The sequence below is a fragment of the Trichechus manatus genome, unplaced genomic scaffold (assembly GCF_000243295.1).
Source record: "Trichechus manatus latirostris isolate Lorelei unplaced genomic scaffold, TriManLat1.0 scaffold00148, whole genome shotgun sequence".
Lineage (NCBI taxonomy): Eukaryota > Metazoa > Chordata > Mammalia > Sirenia > Trichechidae > Trichechus > Trichechus manatus.
Genome location: NW_004444084.1, coordinates 2,477,330 through 2,504,694, shown reverse-complemented (window position 1 = coordinate 2,504,694; position 27,365 = coordinate 2,477,330). Strand labels below are relative to the sequence as shown.

The following is a 27,365-nucleotide window of genomic DNA, read 5'->3' as shown; positions in this document are numbered from 1 at the left end:
CACAACATGATTAACGTAATTGATGTCACTAAATTGTACACGTGAAAAATGTTAAACTGGCAGGTGTTGTGCTATATGTATATCTTACAACAATTTTAAAAAAGAAGATAATTTAACTCAAGTAGTACAAATAATATTTTATAACTTTAATAATGTTCAATCTTATAGTCTAATGTTACATTTGTTTTCCTCATTCATTCAGTTAATTTTTTTCATATTTCCAGTGTACAATTGCTGGTGATTTAAAAAAAGATTGTGCATATCTGATGAGGAGTCCCTGGGTGGAGAAGACGATTAAGTGCTTGACTAATAACAGAAAGATTGGAAGTTCAAACCTACCCAGAGGTGCCTCAGAAGAAAGGCCTGGCGATCTGCTCCAACCCTTCAGGAGCACAGTCCTACTCTGCAACATATGGGGTTGCCATGAGTTGGAACTTACTCAATATCACTGGTAACTGGTTATATATCTGATGAGGCAGTTATTCCGACATTTGCCAGACAAGAATTATATAATAAAACCATAGTGATTAAGACAGTCTTGTATTGGCATAAAAAACCCATTGCTGTCGAGTTGATTCTGATTCATAATTGAACTGCCCCATAGGGTTTCCAAAGAGTGGCTGGTGTATTTGAACTGCCGACCTTCTGGTTAGCAACCAAGCTGTTTACCACTGTGCCATATAGGGGTGGACAAACAGACAATGGAACAGGATAGAGAACCCAGAATGGACCCAAGCACATATGGGAATCTGTTATACGACACTAGTATTAGAACTTAGTGAGGAGAGGATTGACTAGTCAATAAATAATAAATAACATGTAATATTATATGTAATAATAAACAATGCTGTTTAATTGGTTATTCTAATAAAAAATTCGATCATTACATCATTCTATAACCAAAATAAACTCCCAGTGAATAAAAACCTTAAAAATGGACAGTATACAAGAATATGTATATGAATTTGGGGTTGGGAAGGATTTCTTAAGCAAGACTCAAAAAACACAAACTGTAAAGGAAAAGATTGATAAATATGACTCCATTAAAATAGATTAGTTTATTGAAAGAGATATTAATAACATGAAAAGACAAGATACAGACTTGGAGAAGATATACATTCAGTACATATAACAAACAATACATATAACAAACAAATGATTCAAATACAGAATTTTTCTAAAGATTTTTCTATAAATCAGTGAGAAAGGAAAAAAAAAAAAACAAGAGAAAATGAAATGAACAAAGGTGGTGAATAAACAATACAGAATAAAAACCAAAATGATCGATAAAATTATTTAAGAATATTCACCTTCCTGGGCATCAGGAATATGCAAATTAAAACAAAATCACGAACCTCAGATAGGCAAAAAATAAAGTCATAATACCAAATGTGACAAGGATGTAAAACAGTGGCACTACTGGTGGGAATGTAAATTATATAACCACTTTGGAGAATAATTTGTGAATATCTAATAAGGTTAAAGAGAGGTACACCTTTAGACATGGCAATTCTTCTTTTAGGTGTTTAGAGAAACTCTCCCATATGTGCACAAGAAGACACAAAAATGATCCCTGCAGCATTTTTATAACAAAAGATTGGAAACAATCTGAATGTCCATCAACAGGAGAATGAATAAGTTGTGGCAGAGTTATAAAAAGGAATGCTACAGCCATTAAATGGTTATACAATTGCACATTAAACAAATAATTCCTTTTATAAGGATCAGCACAAAGCTGGTTCCTATGAGGCGGAGGTTAAAGATGTCCCAAATGTCCAACTTTTCCAAGCTGCTGTACCACTCCATCATCTCTAACATCAACTACTCCCTCTCCCCTCAGTACTCTCTGTCCTGTCTTTGGGTTCCCTAATGCACTGCAATGTCTCACAGAACCCACGAACCATATAAAGCAAATGGCTCACGCAGTTGTGGAGGCTGGTAAGTCCCAAATTCATGGGTCAGGTGTAGGCTTCTCCCTGGCTCTCAGTCTCTGCCTAAAGACACTGACTTTCTCGCTTCACGGGCTTGGAAGCCCGCCGCGCCGTTTCCTGTGGGTCTCTCCTGCGGGTCTCTCCTTGGTGGTGGTGGGCTCTTCTCTTTCCCACCACTGGGGTGGCTAGTTTCAAGCCCAGTGGGATGGCAAAACTGACCAATCCCCTTGGTGGGTCACAATTACCTTTTCATACAGTCTCGCCCAATCACCTGGGTGGGAGTTAGAAGATCATGGCTAAAAGGGCCACATAAAAAGCAATCAATTACATCACACACATAAAATATTATCAATAGATATATGAATGTCAGAGCCCTGGTGGTGCAGTGGTTAAGAGCTATGACTGCTAACCAAAAAAAAGGTCAGCAGTTCGAATCCACCAGCTACTCCTTGGAAACCCTATGGGGGCAGTTCTACTCTGTCTTATAGGGTCGCTATCAGTCAGAATTGACTCAACAGCAACGGGTATATGAATGTCTAAAAACACAAAACAAAACAAGCGTTGAACAAATTGGTCTCTTGGCCATTACAGCTGGGTTTTTAGGCCTCAGTCTGCTGGTTAACACCTTTGGTCTGAGAAACAAGTTTTCCAGTTCGTCAGATTTGTTTCATCCTTCAGTTCTAGTCAAAATTGCCATCTCAACAGGTGTAAATTCTCCACTCCTCTTCTTGAACATCTGCTCTGGCTTTTGGGAAGTTGCACTGTCCTAGGTCTCCCCTCTCCTCTTACCATGCCTAATGTTTCTTCCTCCAATTTCTATTCTTCAAATTTATCCAATTGCCATTGTGTAAGTTTTTTTTTCTTTCTGTATACTCTATCAGTCACTCACCCATTCTCACAACTTAAATTACCACTTTTCAAATGCATATCTCTAATTCAAACTTTGCTTCGAAACCATAGACCAGGATTTCCAATTGTTAACTAAACAATTTAATGCCCAAGTTTTATACATTGTGACATATCACATATATTTCAAAGACCAGATTATTTAGAGCTGTTGTTTTTTAAAAAGTACATACTTAATGTTTTCAATATTTAACATAATCCAGTTTACCTAATGCTTGACAACTCAACTTTCTAAGTCACCTAGAGTTTTGTTTGTTTATTTATTGCACCTTTCCAAGGCTTTCAAATAATTCTACTACAGATTCAACTGCTCAGAATCTTCCACATGACTACTTTCTGGAAAACCACAGGAAAGACCTTCCCTAGACCTGCGTCAGCTTTTTATATCCTAAAATTCTCTTATCTTTTCCTCTCTTGGTAGGAAATATATATATATGTAAAGAACATAGTCATCTATGCCTTGTGTTTGCCAGCATGACTTCTTGTGACTATTTTTCCCTAATGATAACAATTTTCCTTTATCATCCTTTTAGTTCATTGATTTTTGAAACTAGAGATGGTAAGGTTTCAATTCACATTAAATGGTTAAAGTTTATAAATTAAATTTTTAAATATTTCTGTGAATTAAGAAATTTGACTTTTGATAGAGACACCAGTTTTAAAACTGTCTTATGTGTTCAGATTCTCCACGATATATCTGTAAAAATCATTTCTGCAGTTACCTTGGCCAAATCCTAATATGTAAAACAAACTGATCCAATCAAATGAGCTTTCAGATTCTTTCTAGTTTCAAAACCTAATGAAAAGGTTTTATGAAAAAGAATCCAATGTCTTACTACAGAAATATAAACTGATTTTTTAAAAAACACGTAGAAAGGTAATGCTAGTGATGCTTGTTAAGTAACCAAAAGTTGGGTAGGGAAGTGTTGATGTGATCAAATTTCCAACCTCTGAATGTCAAGAGTTCTGTTTATTGAAATTTTTTTTGATGTGAGATATTTCAAAAATTCAGGAAAGTATACATTTCATCTGTGTACAAACCATATATCAATCCTAATAATCTTCTATACTTATTTAATTAAAAAAACCCCAAAACATTACATCTATACTTGATGCATACGAAAAGATTTTCAATCTCATTAATAAGAGCATTGAAATTAGAACTACAATGAAATAGTATTTCTTACCCAACAGATTGGCAAAAATCCAAAAGTTTGACAGCATACTGTCTACTGGTGAAGCTGTGGCAAACAGGCACTCACATACATTGCTGGTCAGACTGCAAAATGCTAACACTCCCACGAAGAGCTATTTGACCATATGCAGCAAAATTACATACGAATTTACCATTTGATCTAACAATCCAACTTCTGGGAATATATGCTAAAATAAGACATATGCCCATGACTATTAATTGCAGCACTATTTGTAATAGTAAAAGACTGGAAATCACCCGACGTCCATCAATAAGGAAGTGGTTAATTATATTACGGTGCATATCCACATTGGAGTACTACGCAGAAATGAGGAACATCCCTATGTACTAGTAGTGAGTGAGTTCCAGAATTTATTAAATGAACAAACGCAGAGAAAAGTGTGCATGGCATCTTATCTAAGAAAAGCGGAGATATGAACAAACATATATAATTAGTTATATTTAAAAAATGGAAAGATAAAGCATAAAAAATGTTTAAATCATTACCTATGGGGGCAGGAAGAGAAAAGAGGGGAGAACAAGGATTTTCAGTGTGAAGAGATGGAGATACAGATGTAAGATCAACAAGGTTAAATAAACCTTGAAGTCCTGAATTTGCACGGGAAGTATCAGTATGAGTTCATGGCATATTTATTAAAAACCAACAGAAAAACATATTACTCAGCTCTGTCCCCAGGAAAGGAGTCCCTGGGTAGTTAACAAGTTAATGCTCGACTGCTAACTGAAAAGTTGGTGTTTTCAATCTGCCCAGAGGCACCTTGGAAGAAAGGCCTGGTGATCTACTTCTGAAAAATTAGCCATTGGAAACCCTATGGAGCACAGTTCTACTCTGACACACACATGAGATCTCCATGAGTCCAAATGGGTTGGTGTCATGGATGAACTGTGTCCTCCCAATACATGTGTAAACTTGGCTAGGTCATGATGCCCAGTATTGTGTGATTCTACATCATTTTGTGATCTGGTGTGATTTTCCTATGTGTTGTAAATCTTACCTCTATGATATTAATGAGGCAGGATTAGAGGCAGTTATGTTAGTGAGGCAGGACTCAATCTACAAGATAAGGTTGTGTCTTAAGCCACTGTCTCTTGAGATATAAAAGACAGAAGCAAGCAGAGAGACATGGGGACCTCATACCACCAAGAAAGTAGCACCATGAAAAGAGCACATCCTTTGGACCTGGGGTCCCTGTGCTAGGAAGCTGCTAGTACAGGGGAAGATTGATGATAAAGACCCTTGCTAAAGAGCCAAAAGAGAGAAAAGTCTTCCCCTGGAGCTGATGCCCTGAATTTGTACTTCTAGCCTACTAGACTGTGACAGAATAAACTTCTCTTTGTTAAAGCCATCCACTTGTGGTATTTCTTTACGGCAGCCCTAGATAACTAAGACAGTTGGCTAGTCCACAGAAAAAAATTTAGAAACCATACAACACTCACAAACATTCAGATGATGGTCTTTAAATACCATTTCCCATTAAAGGAAACAAACCACCTTGGATGAATGGCTTATTATAGATATGGGGTAAGAAATGTACAAGATGAGCCTAAAAAGCAATCAAAGACTACTAGGGCCGTGTCAAAAGGACTCAGGAACTTACCTGAATAAGCTCCCACTGGCCTGAGACAAAACAATTTGAGCATCAATGATGATAATAACTGCAATGGATAACAACTTATCAAATATGTTTAAATCCCTGAGTGCATAATAATAGCTGTGCACTTTTAGGTTTCCAAGCAGCAAATTTTTTTTGATAGTATAAGGTCATGATATAATTTTATTTCCAATTAGAATAACCATTCACTCAGCATTATTTAACTAGTTAACCCTTTTCTTTACTAATATGCAATACCAACGTTACATATCAAATTCCTATATATATATATATATATATATATATATATGAGTCTTTTTTCTGGGTTCTCTATCTTGTTCGTCTATTTGTCCATCCTTGTGCTAATATGGAGCCCTGGTGACAAAGTGGTTAAGAGCTCGGCTGCTAACCAAAAGGTCGGCAGTTCGAATCTACCAGCCACTCCTTGGAAACCTTATGGGGCAGTTCTACTCTGTCCTACAGGGTTGCTATGAGTTGGAATCGACTGGACAACAGGTTTTATGCTAATATGTCATAATTACTATGGCTTTACTTTGTAACTCTTGATATCTGGGAGGACAAGTCCCTTGAACCTTATTTTTCTTTTTCAAAATTATCTTGGATTGTGTAAATATTTTAATTTTTCTATATAAATGTGAAATATGTTAAAATGGCAACTTCCCTGATATATACAACCGATTTTTTTTTCATTGCCAGCAACTATAAACTGGAAATATGAAAAAAAGTTAACTGAATAAATGGGTAAACACTTGTAACACTAGACTATAAGGTTATACAAGATTAAAAGTTTTAAGTACTATTTATTATACCTGAGTGACATTATATACTTTTTTTGGGAAAAATATTTAAGGCTTTTGAGTTTTAAGTTTTCCAATATATTGAAGGATATTCATCATATTACTTTTTTGGCAGGACAAGAACTGAAACAGAAATAAACTAGAATTCAGAATGAATAATTCTTGCTACATACACTTTCCAGATTATGTATATTCCTACATATATTAGGAATGTTTCTGTAATTGTCTGAGAAATAGAGATTTGAATACAAAATTAATACCAAAACGTATGTGCATTTTTGGAAGTTCTGAGTCATTGGGAGCAATGGCATTTTTCTCTGTATCACAAATTGTTACAAATACTTTCTTTTTACTATTAACATTGGAACAGAAGATCTCCTGTTCTGAGACTGACTGGCAGGCAGAAATGACATGGACAGGAAATGGGAAATGGTTCAGGGTCTTGGAATTCCCCTGGCTGCCTAAATCAAGTGGCTGGTTATTTGGAAGTTTTTGAAATGTTTGCCCCCTGGAGTTCCCCTGAGAGAAGAAAGAATCTAATTTCATTGACAAAGAGTATCTTCAGAGTACATAAAAATCAGTTTCACTGCAATACAACAAAAATTTACCGCATGCCACTATTTGAGACACTACTAGACAGGGGTGAGACAAAAGATCCATGCCTAGCAAAACCAAGATTTTTTTTTTTTAATTTTTTTTTGCGTGTTAGATGAAGGTTTACAAAGCAAATTAGTTTCTCATTAAACAATTAATACACATATTGTTTTGTGACATTGGTTGCCAAACCCACGATGTGTCAACACTCTCCCCTTCTCGACCTTGGGTTCCCCATTTCCATTCGTCCAGCTTTTCTGTCCCCTCCTGCCTTCTTGTCCTTGCCCCTGGACTGGTGTGCCCATAGTCTGTATTATTGTTTGTTTTATGGGCCTATCTAATTTTTGGCAGAGGGTGAACCTCAGGAGTGATTTCAGTACTGAGTTAAAAGGGTGTCCAGGGGCCATACTCTTGGGTTTCTCCAGTCTCTGTCAGACCAGTAAGTTTGGTCTTTTTTTGTGAGTTTGAATTTTGTTCTACATTTTTCTCCAGCTCTGTGTGGGACCCTCTATTGTGATCCCTGTCAGAACAGTTGGTGGTGGTAGCCGGGCATCATCTAGGTGTACTAGACTCAGTCTGGTGGAGGCCATGGTAGTTGTCGTCCATTAGTCCTTTGGACTAATCTTTCCCTTGTGTTTTTGATTTTCTTCATTCTCCCTTGCTCCAGATGGGGTGGGACCAGTGTAGTATCTTAGATGGCCGCTCACAAGCTTTTAAGACCCCAGACGCTACTCATCAAAGTAGGATGTAGAACATCATGTTTATAAACTAGGCTATGGCCATTGAGCTAGATGTCCTTTGAGACCATGGTGCCCAGACCTCAGCCCAGTAATTCGGTCCCTCAGGGAGTTTGGATACGTCTATGAAGCTTATATGACTTTGCCTTGGTCAAGTGGTGCTGACTTCCCCAGTATTGTGTACTGTCTTACCCTTCACCAAAGTTACCACTTATCTATTGTCTAGTTAGTGTTTTTCCCTCCCTACCTTTCCCCTTCCTCTTAACCATCAAAGATAGTTACTGTGTGTAAACATTTTCATAAGCTTTTATAATAGTGGTCTCATACAGTATTTGTCCTTTTGTGATTGACCTATTTCACTCAGCCTAATGCCCTCCAGATTCATCCAAGTTGTGAGATGTTTCGTAGATTCATCATTGTTCTTTACCATTGCATAGTATTCCATTGTGTGTATGTACCATAGTTTATCCATTCCTCTGTTGATGGACACTTAGATTGTTTCCAACCTTTTGCTACTGTGAATAATGCTACAATGAATATGGGTGTATGGCTATTCATGTATGGCTCTTATTTCTCTAGATATATTCCCAGGAGTGGGATTGCTGGATCACATGGAATTTCTATTTCTAGCTTTTTAAGGAAGCACCATACTGTTTTCCAAAATGATTGTACCATTTTGCATTCCCACCAGCAGTGCATAAGAGTTCCAATCTTCCGGCAGCCTCTCAAACATTTGTTATTTTCTGCCAGTGATGTCGGCGTAAGATGGTATCTCATTGTAGTTTTGATATGCATTTCTCTAATGGCTAGTGATCGTGAACATTTCCTTACGTGTCTGTTAGCTAATGTGTTCTTTGGTGAAGTGCCTGCTCATATCCTTTGCTCATTTTTTAATTGGACTGTCTTTTTGTTTCAGAGGTGTTGGATCTTCCTACAGATTTTAGAGATTAGACGTTTGTCAGATTTGTCATAGCCAAACATTTGTTCCTAGTCTGTAGGCTCTCTTTTGGTGAGGTCTCTCTCTCTTTTTTTTTTTTAATTGTACTTTAGATGAAGGTTTACAGAAAACTAGCTTCTCATTAAACAGTCAGTACACATACTATTTTGTAACATTGGTTACCAACCCCACGACGTGTCAACACTCTCCCTTCTCGACCTTGGGTTCCCTATTACCAGCTTTCCTGTCTCCTCCTGCCTTCTAGTCCTGGCCCCGAGGCTGGTGTGCCCCTTTAGTCTTGTTTTGTTTTACGGGCCTGTCTAATCTTTGGCTGAAGGGTAAACCTCAGGAGTGACTTCACTACTAAGCTAAAAGGGTGTCTGGAGATCCTACTCTCGTGGTTTCTCCAGTCTCTGTCAGGTTAGTAAGTCTGCTTTTGAGTTAGAATTTTGTTCTACAATTTTTCTCCAGCTCTGTCCAGGACCCTCTGTTGTGATCCCTGTCAGAGCAGTTGGTGGTGGTAGCCGGGCACCATCTAGGTGTACTGCACTCAGTCTGGTGGAGGCTGTGGTAGTTGTGGTCCATTAGTCCTTTGGACTAATCTTTCCCTTGTGTCTTTAGTTTTCTTCATTCTCCCTTGTTCCCGACGTAGTGGGACCAGTGGAGTAGCTTAGACGGCCACTCACAAGCTTTTAAGACCTACACATTACTTGGTGAGGTCTTTCGATGAGCATAAGTGTTTAATTTTTAGAAGATCCCAGTTACCTAGCTTATCTTCTGGTGTTTGTGAAAACCAAGATTTTTTATTTTACAATTTCATTTCTATCACTTAACTATTTAAATTTTGATAAATGGACTCCTCTGTGGTTCATTTAGGTATGTATTATTCATTAAATATATATGTTGTTAGTTGCCATTGAGTCGATTCCAACTCATGACGATCCGATGTGTGCAGAGTAGAACTGCTCCATGAGGTTTTCATGGCTGTGACCTTTTGGAAGCAGATTGCCAGGGCTGTCTTCCAAGGCACCTCTTGGTATGTTCTAATTGCCAACCTTTCAGCTAGCAGTTGAGTGTTTAACCGTTTGTACCACCCAGGGACTCCTCTCATCCCCCCGAAAATATATTTATATATATATACCTATACATATAGTCATACAAATACACATATATAATACATATACGTACAGAGAGAGAGACATAGACATACCCTGGGTAGCACAAATGACTACAAACTGAAACTAACCCGTTGTGGTAGAGTGGATTCCGACTCATAGCGACCCTATATGACCGAAAGAACTGCCTCATAGGGTTTCCAAGGCTGTAATCTTCACGGAAGCAGACTGCCACATCTTTCTCCCGCTGAGTGGGTTCAAACCACTGACCTTTCTGTTAGCCCAGTGCTTAGTCCCTGCGCCACCAGGGCTCCTTGAAAACCCTATGGAGTGCAATTCTACTCTGCACACGTGGGGTTGCCTTAAGTCGGAATGGACTAGATGGCAACTGGTTTGGTTTTATATATATAATGTACATATCCTGTTGCTGAGTGGTGTAGATTCCAATTCACGGCAACTAGATGTGTTATAGACTAGAACTGCTCCATATGGCTTTCTTGGCTGTAATCTTCATAGAAGCAGTCTGCCAGGCCTTTCTTCTGCTGCACTGCTGGGTTGGTTCCAGCGCTAATCTCTAGGTTACTAATCAAGCCCAAACAGGTTGCACTACCCAGGGACCACACACACATATATATATTCTATTTCATTTAAAATTTCAGAAAATATTGTGAGTGAAGATTGGCCTGAAATAACCGTTCACGTTGCTCACAATGAGCCTCTTAAATAAGAACACTTCTTCGTTAGTCCGTATGTCTCCAGAACAAAAAAACTCAAAAGTTTAAAAACAAACGAAAAATTAAAAATATACACTGGCTGATTAATCAAAATTAATCTTCTGATGCTGTACTACTTTCCAGTACTTCAAAACTTCGCATTTTTCAATTTTGGCGCCTAGCTGCTGCCTGTTGTAATCGGTAAAGATCAGAGTGCTACGCAGTTTTACTCTGAAACAAAGTTACAAGTGTTTACTTAATAGAAGCAAAAATGCCACTGGATTGACTCCATCCCCAAACACAGTCATCTATGGCGACAGGAGGCATCACACTAGAGGAATTTTGCCAGGGGCGGGATCATAACTCTGAGGCGACATGGGGGAAGAAGCGCAAAACCACTGATACAAGGGCGTTTCCGCAGGGTTTCCCAAGATTCAAACTCAACGGCTCGAAGGTTGCCACGTCCCGCTCAGTAAAATGTCAGGGCCGAAGACAGAAGGAAGCGTTAAAAGAGCGCAAACGTCGAGATTAAAAAACCAAACACCGAGTTGATGTGGATGGTCCCGCCTCACCCCGCGGGCTGACAGCGCAGCTCCAGGTGGGCGCCCACGCTGGGCCTCCCCGCGTCCCTCCCGAACGCACATCTCTTCGTAGCGAACCCGCACTCCTCCAGCGCTCCGGCCGCAGACTCCCCTCCGCCCTCGGCGCCGGTTGACGCGGCTCGCGGCCAAGCGCGCTGACGTCACCGTGCGTCGGCGTCGGCTCAGCTTCGCCAGGGGGCTTCGGAACGCAGGACCCGGGCCCAGGGCAGCTTCAGCCCGTGTCATTGCAGCTGTTCCCCGGACGCGAGGAGGCCGCCGGTAGGCGGTGTGCTGCTGCGCTGCTTCCGTCTTTGCTGCGCCAGCACTGCGGTGAGTGCAGCTACTTCCCGGCTCGGGCCGCGCGAGAGCGCGCGAGGCGGGTTAGGACACTCCACCCGCCGCGGCCCAGGACACTCGACCCGCCGCGGCCCAGTTTACTGAAGCTGCGGCCGGACGAGGGAGGACAGGGTCTGGGGCCCCTCGGCCGAAGGTCCAGGGCCGCAGCGAGCTCTGCCCTCGCCGCGGCTTTAATTTAATTCAGAAGCCTGAATTTCAAGACTCGCAAGTCGAAAGTGATTTTTAAAAATTGACTTGTTTTCATGCACACTCTAGCCACCGCCCACTTTTCCGGCCTTTGGACTTTGACCAAGATTTTTTCTCTTAGAGTTTTTGCAAGGTTTTAAACTTGGCCCTCGATGTACCTTTAATTTGGTATATTTAAACGGAGACAGCCCTGTGACGGCGGGATCTCGTATTTCAGATAGTTCCAACTGCGCCCTGCCTCTTTAAGTAGTCTGTTGTGTATTGTGAAAATTAACTCCGGGAAATGAATGGGCAAATTCCATAGTTTCTACTTTTCCCTTCCAATCTCTCCCCCTCTTTTTTTTTGCATAAAAAGAGCAACATCAGCTTGTAGCTAAAAATCCGAATTTGAATATATGAGACCTGGTGTAATTAAAGCACGCTTGCAAGCGGTCACATTCCCAAGGCGTGTGTTTCTCAGGCCATTGTGTTGTTTTGTTTTCCAGTTGCTTTCCATGGTTGTTGCTTTGGAATTGTGAGGGAATTGTAGAGTTTAAGTGTAAGGATTTATAGTAAGCAACTCCTGATTCTTACTATACTAGGCAGTTTGCCTAGTCCTGGAGAGGCTTGACGTTAAAAAATAACGTTTGTGTCTAATTACTGCTGTATTGTTGCTGATAAGTAATAGTGGTGCCTTCTTTTCTTACCACTACCTCCTTTTTCCTCCCGCAAACTGCCAGATTGTATCCTTAAACTATTAAAAGCTGTCACCAGAAGAGGTGAGGAAACCAAGGACAAAAAATGTTTTCCCATATGGAAAGGCCCTCTTGCCTTCAAAGTTGTATGCGTCGCTAACGTATAATTAATGTTAATGGGAGTATATTGCATTTATTTATTTCAGTTAAGAGCTTTTCGATTTTCTGATCAGAAAGTGTTGTGACAAATTGCTGGAAATAAGATGTATTGTCTGAAGTGTAAATCCTTTTTAGACTTTATTGAATAAATGGAAGCATCTTTGATTCTATTTGCCATGAAAATAAAGTTTTCTAAAATAGCTTTTTTTTCTTTTCAGATTTTACAGCCTTGAAGAGTCTACTTTTTTTTTTTCACCTGCAGTAATAAATCCCACTATGGAAACCCAGAAACTTTATAAAGGGATATAGTTTGAATTCTGTGGAGTGTAATTTTGTGTATGAATTATATATTTAAAATACGAAGTGTTTTCAGAAAGAAGGCTAGTAGGATTACTGGTACATTATGCATAAGCAGTAATTCTGTTGGTAATATTGGTAATATTTTATTAGGCATTTGTGATAACACTAGAAAAGACAAGTTGTATCTTTTGATGAATTACTTCATCATTAATTACAGAATGGATGCATGGTCCTTAAATGAACGACAGGGTATTTAATTTTTAAATGCAATGTAAAACGTTACTGCTTTGGAAATTTTCTGGTTAAGTAGTTAAGTTTATGGAAAAAATAGATTGATCAAGTACATAAAGTGGTGTGCAAAGTTAGTAAGGAAGACAACATAATAATGGTGGTGTGGGAAGTGGAAACATGTATAGAAAATATTTAACAAAGATGGAAAAGTTAATACTTTGTGACCTTTAAGCAAAATTTATTTCATTTGATATCATATACACCCTAACAAGCTTAGGTTCAACAGAACTTGTAGGTGTTGACTTCCCCAAAAGTTGTTACTGAAGCTAACAATCCACTTAAGTTAATACTATGATGAGAAGCTATATGAAATAAGTTTTTAGATAATGTGACTATATGAAGGCTTTAATTAGTTTACTAGAATAAAACAATAATTTTTTTGATGTCATATTAAAGTGCCTATAGGGAAAGAGGACTGATGCATATAATTTTTTTCCTCTTGTATCCAGGCTTTGTAGTTTGTAATCAAAAGCAAATTAAGGGCATAATTTAAGTATTCTATAGTTGCTTAGCTTAAAATGTTTGGAATATAACCTCTCTGAAAAATCAGGGGTTTTTAACATACTTTCAGAAGTGTACCGACTTCTTTCAGACCATTAGGTTAGTGTTACACTAAATTATAAGCAAATAGCACTTGAGTGACCTAAAAGATTTAATATAGTCCCAGAGAGTACTAAGTGGTAACTTGGTAACCTAGAAGAAGTAGCCATCAGGTAACCTAGGCATTAAGTAGGATGCCTGAGTGTGCACCCAGGTATAAATCCAGTAAAGAAGGTATAGTGAATTCTAGATAAGTAGGAGGTTATCATCTGATTCCTTTTTGTAAGTGAAAATATAATTTAGTGTGAAGAGATGAGAAGTTTCATGTGAAAGCCTTTAGCCATCAGAAATTAAAATCACCTTCTCATGCACAAATCTACCTTCCAAAGACTTGTCCCAAGTCCCTCTCAACGAAAATTTAAGAATATAATGGAAGATAGCAAGATCTTGTCAAATTGGACAAACAGCAACAAACAAAAAATGAAATATGACTTTTCATGTGAACTCTACCGAATGTCTACATATTCAACCTTCCCCACCGGTGTTCCCATCTCAGAAAGGAGTCTTGCTCGGGCTGGTTTTTATTACACTGGTGTGAACGACAAGGTCAAATGCTTCTGTTGTGGTCTGATGCTGGATAACTGGAAACAAGGAGACAATCCTACTGAAAAGCATAAAAAACTGTATCCTAGCTGTAGTTTTATTCAGAATTTGGTTTCAGTTACTAGTCTGGGATCCACCTCTAAGAATACTTCTCCAATGAGAAACAGTTTTGCACATTCATTATCTCCCACTTTGGAACATAGTGGCTCATTTAGTGGTTCTTACTGCAATCTTTCACCAAACCCTGTTAATTCCAGAGCAGTGGAAGACATCTCCCCGTTGAGGACTAACCCCTACAGTTATGCAATGAGTACTGAAGAAGCCAGATTTCTTACTTACCAGATGTGGCCATTAACCTTTTTGTCACCATCAGATTTGGCAAGAGCTGGCTTTTATTACATAGGACCTGGAGATAGGGTAGCCTGCTTTGCCTGTGGTGGGAAACTGAGTAACTGGGAACCAAAGGATGATGCTATGTCAGAACACCGGAGACATTTTCCCAACTGTCCATTTTTGGAAAATTCTCTAGAAACGCTGAGGTTTAGCATTTCAAATCTGAGCATGCAGACACGTGCAGCTCGACTGAGAACATTTATGTACTGGCCATCTAGTGTTCCAGTTCAGCCTGAGCAGCTTGCAAGTGCTGGTTTTTATTATGTGGGTAAGAAAGAAACTAATATGTAGCTATACATTTATCTAGTTCATTTTGATCTACTAACTAGAACATATGTGTATTCAGTTTTGGCCTTTATTTTCTTTAGGTCGCAACGATGATGTCAAATGCTTTTGTTGTGACGGTGGCTTGAGGTGTTGGGAATCTGGAGATGATCCATGGGTAGAACATGCCAAGTGGTTTCCAAGGTGATTGTTTTGCAAAGTTCTGCCGCACAAAATTGTGCTTAAAAGAAGTAGGGATGCTCACGTGATGGAAGTTTGCATTTAAATTATAACAAGGCCGCTTTGATACCATTGGGGAATTAGCCTTTTACAAGACCGAATTTTAATTTTTAATTATTTTATTGAGAAGAATTCTAGAAGTTCTGTGTGCTTTTCTCTTTTGTCAGCCAAAAGAATATAATTTAGCTTATTCTTGGTGACTCATTTATAATTATGGCCATAAATTTCATTTATATATGTCCCATCTTGATTTAAGGAGCCAGGGTGACACAAGTGGTTTGTGATTTGCTGCTGACCTGAAGTTTGGCAGTTCAAACCCACCCAGTGGCTTCATGGAAGAAAGGCCTGGTGAACTGCTTCTGTAAAGATTACAGCCGAGAAAACCCTGTGGAACAGTTCTACTCTAACACATGGGGTTGCCATGAGTCAGCCTTGACTTGATAGCAACGGGTTTTTTTTGTTTTTTGTTTTTGGTCATCTTGCTTTAAAGAGAAGTTAAAGACAAAAAGGAAAACGAGAAGGGCTATAAAATCGATCTAGGAATGAGGCAAATACAAAGATGCATATAAAATCTTATTGCTAAGTTTGATTAGAATTGTAAATTATTTTGTATATCCAGTTTTATTTTTTGTGATACGTCACTTATCACCTTTTCTTAAAGCCACTCTGTCTCTGGCCATGCCTCCTATTTTCTATTATAACCTAGGAATAATTTACATGTGTTGTTAGTGGAAATATAATTAGATTAATTTATCTTTGTTATTAAGTAGCTATGTGAACTTGGACAAGTCGTATGACCCCTTTGAACCTCTTTCCTCATCTGTAAAATTAGGTGTTGGACTACTTAATGTTTTAAGCTGTGAGTATCTTTGACAGTGAGTTATGAGAGTCCTTAATATAAATACAAGTCTTTTATCAGATGTGCTTTGCAGTCTTTCTACAGTTTATGGCTTTTTGTTTTCATTTTCTTAACAGTGTCTTTTGAAGAGAAGAAGTTTTTAATTTTGATTATGTCAGTTTATCCATTTTATCTTTTATGGATTGTGCATTTGGTGTCTTGTCTAAGAATCTTTACCTAACCCAAGCACAAAAAGATTTTTCTCCTATGTTTTCTTCTAGAAGTTTTATAGTTTTAGGTTTTACATTCAGGTATATGATCCATATTTAGGTTAGTTTTGTAGATAGTATGAATATAGGCTGAAGTCGATTATTTTTGCATGTGGATATCCAGTCTTCTAGCACCGTTCCTTGAGAAACAAAAGGAATGAAATGGAAACAGATGTTATCTGAACTACCTGAACACCTTTGAGAAGCCCTGGTAGTTTGCAAACAACTATTGGGAACTGTCACATTATGTATAGGTGAAAATATTTGAGATGTTGTAACACTGGAGAAAATTATTACCTTGTGAAAATTGGGACTACTGAGTTACAGTTTCTGAAACTATGTTAGGTCAAAAAAGTAAATTGTCTAGAACAATTTCCTGCCTCGGTTTATGACCCTTTGTGGGTCCAGGCCCTTTTATTGTTGTTGTGTTAATGGAATAGAATAGACAATATCAGAATACATCTCACATAGAGTTTGTACTATTTTATGGGAATTTTGTACTGGGTTGTGTAAAATGTATTTTTTATTGTGAAGTACAATAAGAGATGTTTCAAAACCACTTTTCTAGAATGATCAGGTTATATTTTATATAAAAGAATAAAAAAAATTTTCCTCTTATTTTTAGGTGTGAGTTCTTGATACGCATGAAAGGGCAGGAGTTTGCTGATGAGATTCAAGCTAGATATCCTCATCTTCTTGAACAGGTAAATAAATTATTATAATTGGCAACATTGGATTCTCCTAAATGATAATTACAAAAGAAATCATGAAAAGTGATATTTACATCTGTTTTCTTATTAAAGTACATACTTTGTATCCACGTTAATGACGTCTTTAATTTTAATTTTTGTAACCAATTTATTGGGCTTTTTGAAAAACTATTCTTTGTTTTTTGAAAGAAAAATAATTGAACCTGCTACTTTACAAACCTGTGGTGGGGTTAGAGAAGGGTCTTTAGTGCCTCCATCTTTTTTAGGAAAAATAAACAAAAAATAAATTATTAGGAATTAGGGGCCTTTTAGAGTAACCCAGTTGAAATCTGACTTTCTAAATTGAGTAAGAAAATTTTTTCTACTTTCCTGAAACCACAGAAACTCTTGAATTCTTATTTGGAAATAGGTGAAGTTTGGGGAAATCTATGGGATGAATAGAGTAACACAAAGCAATTTGAAGTTTATAAATTGCCCGGTTTTCAAAAGAATATGTACATTTAATTAAGATAAACTTAACTTACTGTTACTGTTTTCACGTTGTTTGAGATTTCTGATTTTACTTATTAACTTATCTCCTGTTTCATAGTTGTTGTCAACTTCAGACACTCCTGGAGATGAAAGTGCTGATCCACCCAGTATGTATGAAAATTTTTCAGATATCAAATTGGAATTTTTATAAGGATGAAAGTCTGTAAAGAATGGGTTTCTGAGGCCATAGGAAAAAGTGTTCAGAAGTTAACAATAAGATTATGTATCCACTGGGGAGGCCTGATAGTGCAGTGGTTAAGCACTCGGCTGCTAACCGAAAGGTTGGCGGTTCAAACCCAGCAGCCACTCTGTGGGAGAAAGATGTGGCAGTCTGCTTCTGTAAAGATTTAAAACCTTGTGTCCTATAGGGTTGCTATGAGTCGGAATCTACTCAATTGCATCCAACAACAAGAACAAAATGTATCCATTAAGAGTCATAGCATTTTAGAGGATTCTAGAAAGTGTGAGAGGAGCCCTGGTGGTGCAGTGGTTAAGAGCTGACTGAGAGGTTGGTGGTTCGAACCCACCAGCCACTCCCCAGGAGAAAGATGTGGCAGTCTGCTTCGGTAAAGTTTATAGCCTTGGAAACCCTATGGGACAGTTCTACTGTATCGTAAAGGGTCTCTATGAGTCAGAATTGACTTGACAGCAGTGAGTTTGGTTAATGGAGGAAGTGTAATAGTCTTTGTTCTTAAGGTGTGGGCGTTTTACCTGGGGAGATAAGATACCTGCAAAAGAAAGACAACAACAAATAGTTTACAGCAACACCAAATGAGTGATGCAAATAATAAGCCCTCCAAAGAGGAGAAGGTTGCTGTGAGCTAGCATAATTTGGAAAGGACACCACTTCACATATGATTTAAGAATTGGGCTAAATGTTAGGTATTTAAGTCAGATATATAGTATTTAGTGGAGCCTGAGTGGCACAAGCAGTTTGTGATCAGCTGCTAACCTAAAGGTTGGCAGTTCAAACCCACCCAGCTACTTCGAGGAAGAAAGGCCTGACAAACTGCTTCTGTAAAGATTATAGCCAAGAAAACCCTATGGAGCAGTTCTACTCTTAGAACAAGTTCAACGTGGGGTTGCCATGAATCAAGGGCCAACTCGATGGCAGCTGACAACATAAAGTATTTTAGTTCGAGAATAGGAAATAGTTTCTCTTCTGGTTAGAACTTAATTTTAGTCACATCTGTCATTAGTTAATGTGTGTAATGTACATATATCATGATATTCAGAACAGTGAAGATAATAGTCCATTAATCACATCTAGAAAGGCATATTCTATTCTTGGCATGCCATTTTAAGAGGGATATTGGCAAATCTGTAGCAGGACCAGAAGTGGGTGACCAGGGTGTATAAGATCCTAGAAACCATGGATAGGAGGAATGGTTGAAGGACTTGGTAATATTTGACATGGAAAAGATTACTTGGGTACATAACTGTCTCCTGTGAATAAAGCTAGAAAAAAAAGGCAACTGTGCTGACTGTTCTTAAGATTTATAACCACAGTTCTCAGTGGGCACTTTATATTGCCCTGCAATCCAAATGGAGTTCTCTAATAAAATGACTTTGCTAATCTTCAAAATGACTGTCTCACATTTTCTTTCCCCTTAAGCTTCTAAGAGTCATCCCTTCCTTACTCTAAGCTCATAACCTTGCTTTACTGAGAAATAGAAGCAATCAGAAGAACCACCAGTCTACATGATGTATCCCATATACTTTCCTTTCTGTTCTTTTGAACTATCCTTGCTCCTGTCTAAGGCCAGTCCTTCCATTTGTCCTCTGCATCCCATTCTCTATTTCTACCTTAAGAGCTTTGCTTTGGCAGTGATCTACCCTTTCTCTCGTGCATCACTGATTTTTCTCTCTCCTGGGTCATTCACATACAAGCATGATGTAATATTACTGATACTAAGAAAACCTTTTCTTGAACTTGTGTCACCATCTAGGTATTGTTCCATTTCCCTGCTGCTCTTTGCAACAGAATGCCTGGAAAGATTTATCTGTACTCACTCTACTCCTTCACCTTCCATTCTTTTTTTAACTTGTTCTACAAAAAAACTTGTCAGGGTAACCAGGAACCTTTATCTTAGCAAATACACTGATCGGTTCCCTGTCCTCATCTTAGTTGATCTTTTGTCAGCATTTGACACAGTTGAATGCTTCATTCTTCTTGAAACATCTTCTTTGCTTGGCTTCCTGGTACACAACTAATTTTTTTGCTATTTCCTTGGTTGGTCCTGAACATTTGCTGGCTGTTCCATTTTCAAACCTCTAAATGTAGGTCCAGGCTATTTGGCTATAATAGGCGTCTCAGAGTTAACATGACCGAAGCAAAAATCTCCCATCCTCATCCCTTAGATTTGCTCCTTCTCTAGTTTGCCCCATCTCAGTTAGTGGTACCTATTTGCTGAGGTCAAGAAGTTGGCTCTAGTTAGACATCATCCCTGATTCCTCTCCTTTACTTTGTATATCTATTAGAAGTTCTTCCCCATCTACATTCATAATATATCCCAAATCTGACTACTTCTCACCTCCACCACTATCCACCTAATCCAGACTACCATCGTCTTCTGTCATGACCTCCCAACAGGTTTCCCTAATTGTTTCACCTAGTTATAGTCCCTCTTCACAGACCTTCCAGGTTCATCTTTTGAAAGCACAAGTTAGATTTCATCAGTTCCTTGCCTAAAACCCTTCTGGTACATTCTAACAAACTTGGAGTAAAATAACAAACTTACAAGGTTCTGCATGATCAGAGCATTGCCTGTTTCTCTGACCTACCATCTTATTTCTGCATGCTCTGACCACCTAGCCTTTTTGTTTCTTGAATATGCCACTCTTTTCCTTGATGTAAGACCTTTAAGCTTGCTCTTCTCTTTGCCTACAAGACTTCGTGGAGATATTTCTATAGCTCACTTCTTCTTATTGTTCAAGCTTTTGTTCTGGTGCCATTTCTTCAGAGATTCCACATATGGTTGAGCCAGCCAAAACCAAACCAAACCCACAGGGTTTCCAAGGTTAGGTAAAGATTCCATAAATCTTTATGGAAACAGACTGCCACATCTTTCTCCCATGGAGCAGCTGGTAGGTTCAAACCACCCAGTGCTTAACCACTGCGCCACCAAGGTTCCTTTTTATGCTTGGGCAAGGGAGCGTAATACATATTGTAGACTTCGTGTATTTATATGTTTTCCAGCAGATGGCAGTAAAGTGTCTTGAAAAATGTCACCTTTTTGTAATTTTCACAAAAGTGCCATGTGGGCTAGCAGTGACCCTGTTAACAGAAAATGTTTCTCCTTGGTCACCCTATCTGAAACCTTCTAGCTTCTTTTAATCACCTTAAACTGCTTTATTTTCTTCAGAGCATCTGTCTCTATCTAAAATCCTGTTACTTTACTTCTTTAACCATATTTTTCATTACCTTTTTAGTCATATTTTGTGTGAACTAGTCTTCCACTTTACTATACTTCTTGTCTTTGTTCATGTTATTCTTTCTGCCTCAATTATTTTACATGTCTAGATCCTGTTCATAAAAGTCCAAACTCTAATGCTCCCTTTACTGTAAGTCTTTCTTGAGCTTTTTTCCCCTGTTCATGGCTGGAGAATATCGTTTCTCACTTCTAAATTTGTGTAGCTATCAGTTTCATAAAAGGACTGTACTTGAGAATTATTTGGGGAGTTTTTAAAAGGTATAGATTCCTCAGCTCCATGCTTAGAGAGTCTCTCGTTAAGAAGGTCTAGGCTACAGCCTGGAAAGTGGTATTTTTAAAAAAAGTACAACACACTGGTTATACTCTCATTTGACCCTTATCAAGCTCAAACTTTTATTGGAGTTATAGGTAATTGGTGCATATAACTCATCTCCCTTACCCGAATATAAGCAGTATGAGAGTAAAAATTGTGGCGTAATCATTTTTTTCCTCCATGGTTTCCTATTTGTAGAATTTAATATTAGCACGTCTTTTTTTTTCAGTAGTTCATTTTGCACCTGGAGAAAGTTCTTCAGAAGATGCAGTCATGATGAATACACCTGTGGTTAAAGCTGCCTTGGAAATGGGCTTCAGTAGAAAGCTAGTAAAACAGACAGTTCAGAGTAAAATCCTAACGACTGGGGAGAATTACAAAACAGTTAACGATATTGTGTCCGCACTTCTTAATGCTGAAAATGAAAAAAGAGAAGAGGAGAAGGAAAGACAAACTGAAAAAATGGCATCAGGTATTTGGGAATGTTAGTCATGTGCATTTTTTCTCAGTAGGGCTCATAGGACTGTTTCCCATGTTGCAGGACAGTTAGCAGCCCCCCCAGTCATTTCTAAACTATACCTCCTGTTCTCTCCATTGTAGGGTGGGGTGCTGCCTCTAATTGTGAACCATTGACTAGTTTTTTTTTTGTATGTTAGTTTTACAGTAAGATTCCCTGATGTATGCTAATGTGATTTTCTTGAGCTATATTGCATTTCTTCCTGATACATAGCACATTTATATTGTTTTGAAAAAGCAGGATTTAAAGTTGGATGTAGTTCTTATTTCTACTTTTTTTTTTAAGTTTCTTCAAATAATATTTTAAATAATATAATATTTTACTCCATAATCCTTGCTAGGTGATCCTTACATAAAAAAATAGAACTGATGATGAAATCTATCCAAAAAAATAGAACTGATGATGAGAACCTCCTCCTGAACCCAAGGGTAGTAGGGAACTGAGCTTGGTGTTCATCCAGATCATGTTAAGTCTCAGCCTCCCCAGAACAAGTGTTTTGTGTAATCATTTATTCCTTCAGCAAATATTTATTGAGCATGAGCACCTATACGAAATTCTGTGCTAGTCATGGTGATTGCTCGCAGAGAGTTTATAGAGTAGATGTGGAGTCCAGTGTGCAGAAGACAGGGTGAATGAGCCAACAGAGAGGTGAAGATTGCATATATAGCATAAATTGGGATATTTGGGTTGGAAGAAGATATTTTTTCTTTTTTTGTAAATAAAAATAGGAATAGTTTAAGAGAACCTTAGTGGCTGTGTAGCGAAATGTTTGAAAGTCTGAGTTCTAGACTGAGACAGATTGTGTTTAAATCTTAGCTATGTCAGTTACTAGTCTGGCAGTTTATTTAAGCAAGCCTCAGCTTTCTCATCTGTAAAATGGGGATAGTAACAGTACCAATTATATAGGGTTGCTATAGGAATTAAATGAGATGTTGCAAGTAAAACATTTTAGGACAGTGCCTAGCACATAAAAAAAGAAAAAAATTGTTTTTCTATTAAGTAGATTGATTTTGGAAGTGGAAGGGGCCTGGTGAAAGAAAAGGCCTGAGAGGAGTGAAAATATTTAAGGATTGTTAAGCAGTAAGGAAACCCAGCTATGGTTAAATGAAACCACTGTAATAAATCTAGTCTCCTTAGTTTTGTGACTTTCTCCCACTTTGTAGGGGTCAGAGAATGGCTTTAAATTATGGACTTGTCAAGGCTAATAGGGGAAAAGGATAAATAAGGAATAGGGGGGAAAAGTTTAGGGTGCTAGTAAGAGAACATTGAAACAGCTGACTGATAACCTAGACTAGATTAGGAGGTAATGATAGCAAGGAGACAGCTGCTGTGCTTGTATAATTGGGAATGATACAGAGATTTTGAAAAAGGCAAAAAATAAAACTATTAGCAGTAAGGTGAATTATTAAGGTAGAAAGATAAGTTGTCGTCAGAGAAGGGAATTCATAGTTTTGACATGAATAGAGAAGTTCACTTCTAGAAAAACATAAAAGGGGAAGAAAAGTAGACTTCTCTTTTTATATATTTCTCATTAAGCCTGTACCTTTTAGAGATGTACTTTTTTTTTTTTTTGAGGTGCCGTTACATATGGTGATTGGGAAACTGAAAGAAGGAGCTGTATGAAAAATACCTCAGTAATTCATGCTCATATTTATAAATATAGGATATTAACTTTGCAATTTTATATGGTTTGAACTGAAGGAAAAGACATTGATTTTTTTTTTAAAGGTTATGTTTGATTCATATGTAGTTTTTTAAAAAGAAACTGATATAGACTTAGGTATTTATTTAATAATAATGGTAGCTAACTGTGTGCCAGATATTATGCTAAGTGCTTTGCATATATTAACTTATCATCACAACTCTTGGAGGAAGGTGCTGTTATGAATCTCTTTTACAGGTGAGGAAACAGGCTTATAAGGGTTAGGGCATTTAGCTGTTAAGTGGCTAGGCCAACATTAGAACATGGATCTGTCCTGACTTCACAGTTCAAGCTGTTGACAACTACAGCACTGCTTCTTAAGTTTGGGTTGTTGAAAAGAACATTGGTTTATGAAGAATGTAACCAGTGTCACTGATCATTATGTCTAGAAACTGGAATGGGAGTGTGTTTTGCGGGTATATTGTTGCCAAAAATAAAAAAAAAACACTGGTTGAGGAGACCTGGTTCTGAAACTTATTCTCTCTGTGACCTTGGGCAGATTAGTCACTCATTTCTCAGTCTTTTTCTCCATGTCTGAAAGTGAGAGGCAATCATACCTGCCTTGACAGGATTGTTGTATCATATGAGACAATTTATATGAAGTGCTTATAAAACTCAAGTGATATAATGCAAATAGAAGTCAGTATTATTAATTCCATGGGGAAGACTATAGAGGTGAGAAATTTTTACTATCTTCTACAATTCTCTGTTTACTTTCAACAGAATAAAGGAAAAGCAGAGTTTTACGAGGTGTAAATATGGAGACATTTTTAAACTACAAAAACAGAGACCCCCGTATGTACTGTATAATATAGCTTAACTAAATTTAGAAGTTTTCTAATGACAGGCAGTAAAGTGCAAACAAACCTTTTTGTTTTTCTTTTTGCAAGCTCTTATTTAATGGCTAAATTGTCTGTAGAATCGGTTGTTAGTGACTGCATGTGTGTAACTGGAAAAGTTTAAAATCTAATGGATTTTTTTCTTTTTTCCTTTTTTAAATGAAGATGACTTGTCATTAATTCGGAAGAATAGAATGGCTCTCTTTCAACAATTGACGTGTGTGCTTCCTATCCTGGATAATCTTTTAACAGCCAATGTAATCAATAAACAGGAACACGATATTATTAAACAGAAAACACAGATACCTTTACAAGCAAGAGAATTGATTGATACCATTTTAGTTAAAGGAAATGCTGCAGCTAACATTTTCAAAAACTGTCTAAGAGAAATTGACTCTACATTATATAAGAACTTATTTGGTGAGTTTGTTGGGAAAATTGTTTTAGAAATCCTTAGGGTTATGTTCATCTCTGTCTTTGACAGACAAATCCAATTAGCAAAGTATAATCTTTAACTTGTTCCAAAAGAATGAAGTCTTTTATTGCTTAAAAAGTATGGCTAAATGTAACGATTCCTGATAATATTAACCAGAATCTACATTACTGAATAGGTAGTAGGTGAAAAAAAATAGGTGTGAGGTGACGCAGTCTTGTATTTGGTAGGTTGATGCTTTTTGTATATTTTTCTTTCCCCAGTGGAAAAGAACATGAAGTATATTCCAACAGAAGATGTTTCAGGTAAAACAAAATTAACCCATAAAACCAACATGAAATGTTACCATTTTTTTTTAATTTTTTTTATGGGAGGTAAAGTAGGAACTGCATTTCACTAAAGTTGTTTTTTGTTATTAGGTTTGTCATTAGAAGAACAGTTGAGGAGATTGCAAGAAGAGAGAACTTGTAAAGTGTGTATGGACAAAGAAGTTTCAATTGTATTCATTCCTTGTGGTCATCTAGTAGTGTGCCAGGAATGTGCCCCTTCTCTAAGAAAATGCCCTATCTGCAGGGGTATAATCAAGGGTACAGTTCGTACATTTCTTTCATAAAAGAAAACTAACTTACGTAGAAAAATCTTTAAAATATTGTTGGACATTTGAAGCTATCTGAAGTAAAGAAAGGAGCTCTGGTGGTGCAGTTGTTGACAGCGCTTGGCTGCTAACCAAAAGATCAGCAGTTCGACCCCACCAGCCCCACAGGAGAAAGATTTGGCAGTCTGCTTCCCTAAAGATTACAGCCTTAGAAGCCCTATGGGGCAGTTCTACTCTGTCCTGTAGGGTCACCACGAGTTGGAATCAACTCCACTGCCGTGAGTTTTGGTTTGGAAGTAAAGAAGGAATGATTGGTTTTTAGATTAGTAACATTTGTGTTCTATTCTGCTTTGGTACGAGTAGGCTTGTTTCCAAAAAAATAGTGTTTTCTATCACAGTTAATCTCAGTTTATTTGCAGGGGAAGATTTGTTTGATGGATTATATTGGTGTATGTGTGTGAATGTAGGCGTGATTAAAGGTGTAGACACAGTGCTGTTATGTATCATTTCAGAAGTTACTGGATTTGGAATTCTTTCTGAAAGTTGAGTATGGCGTAAGAATATAGTTTAAAAGAACTGGAAATCAGGAGCTCTGGAGTTTATCACAGTTATGGTGCCAAATTCTCGGTGTTTTTCACTTGTGTTGTAAAGTAGGGATTTTTTTTCTTATGGTAAATAAGCTTTTCTCTAATTTGTGAGAAACATCTTAATAAAAGTACTTTAAAAAGACCACATTTTCAATTTTTTTCCTTTAATTTAAATAGTAATTTCCATATATCTTCATAGGGTTATAAAGATTAAATTCAATAATATGCATAAACACAATACATGTTACATTGTAAGCACTCAAATGCTTGCTACTAAAAAATTGAGTTCTTCAAAGAAAATATAAAGAAATGTTCTAAATAGTAATGTGATTTATGAGATTCTTTTAAATGTCAATCTAGTTGCTTTGTATATAATGGCTATAGTGTAGAATAAAAAATTAGTATCAAAAAACTCTTAATAAATAAAATTAGGTAAATTTGTATTAGGATTTTCAAAAAATAATGCAATCATTTTGTCACATAGTTGTTGATTAGATGAGAAGGTGGGCTACAGGCAGTGGTAATACCTCCTTTTTTGGGCCTAATCGTATTTGATCTTTTCCATGTCTTCTGGCTGTATGGCAGATTTGTGAGGCCAGGTAGATAAGGTGGTCTACTATTAAAAAAGTCTCCAGTTTTCTCACCCCACTACTCCTTTGGATCCCTTTAAATAGAGACTACACTGGAAAAGGTGAAAATTTCTCTACCCCACCCCCATCTCTTCTCTTTACATTGTTTCCTTCCTGATGTGCTGATAAATGTAAGTTCAAATGCAGACACCTAGACGCAAGATAGAGTGAATCTTTCCCTGTGGTTATTGGAAGAATGTAAGGAGGGGATTTTTTTACTTTTTTCAAAATTTGTTAGGTAGAAAACATAAACTCTTCTCTGTCTTCCAGCAACCTGGAATTTAACAATTCCCGAAGGGATTATTAGCTCCTTCAGGGAGTCAAATTAAGAGGTCCTTTAGTCAAAACTACCTGGTATGTCTTAATCTTAGAACTAATCACCCTTGTTATCATGGAATGCTATTAAATCTTTTAAGAAACTTTTTTAATAAGAACCAGTTGCCATTGAGTTGATTCCAAGTAGAGTTGTGTCAGAGTAGAACTGTGCTCTGTAGGGTTTTCAATGGCTGATTTTTTGGAAGTAGGATGTAAGGCCTTTCTTTTAAAGTGTCTCTGAGTGAACTTGAACCTCCAACCTTTCACTTAGTGGCTGAGCTTTGTACCACCTGGGGACTCCTTGCTTAATAATAGTACATATTGAGGATCCACTGTGTGCCAGCTACTTTCAGCAGTTGAGGTGCTTGATACTCAAGTATATTAGCTCTAATTCTTTCAGCCCTTCAAGGTAAAATTGAACATGGGTCTGCCTGCTTTCATAGTTTGGGCTTTTCTGGCAGACTGTCCTATTAAGCTGTATTAACATTTTAAAAAATTGCATGGAC

The 27,365-nt window shown here is 37.6% G+C and overlaps 1 protein-coding gene across 1 annotated transcript; it reads left to right on the top strand.

Annotated features, from left to right (window-relative positions):
* The first annotated feature begins 11,330 nt into the window (after positions 1–11,330).
* On the top strand, positions 11,331–26,057 carry BIRC2 (baculoviral IAP repeat containing 2). The gene is made up of 9 exons (XM_004385861.2): positions 11,331–11,470; positions 12,735–14,911; positions 15,012–15,111; positions 16,880–16,958; positions 17,554–17,602; positions 21,472–21,714; positions 24,466–24,720; positions 24,997–25,038; positions 25,153–26,057. The coding sequence occupies exons 2-9, from the start codon at positions 14,014–14,016 to the stop codon at positions 25,344–25,346; spliced, it is 1,860 nt and encodes a 619-aa protein (XP_004385918.1). The 5' UTR covers positions 11,331–11,470; positions 12,735–14,013; the 3' UTR covers positions 25,347–26,057.
* Positions 26,058–27,365: the final 1,308 nt, after the last annotated feature.

Excerpts from the sequence above, each read along its gene's own strand:
- BIRC2 (XM_004385861.2), top strand. The coding sequence starts at position 14,014 with ATGCACAAATCTACCTTCCAAAGACTTGTCCCAAGTCCCTCTCAACGA. Across the intron at positions 14,912-15,011 it reads TGCTGGTTTTTATTATGTGG|GTCGCAACGATGATGTCAAA; the intron begins GTAAGAAAGAAA and ends TATTTTCTTTAG. Across the intron at positions 24,721-24,996 it reads ATTATATAAGAACTTATTTG|TGGAAAAGAACATGAAGTAT; the intron begins GTGAGTTTGTTG and ends TTCTTTCCCCAG.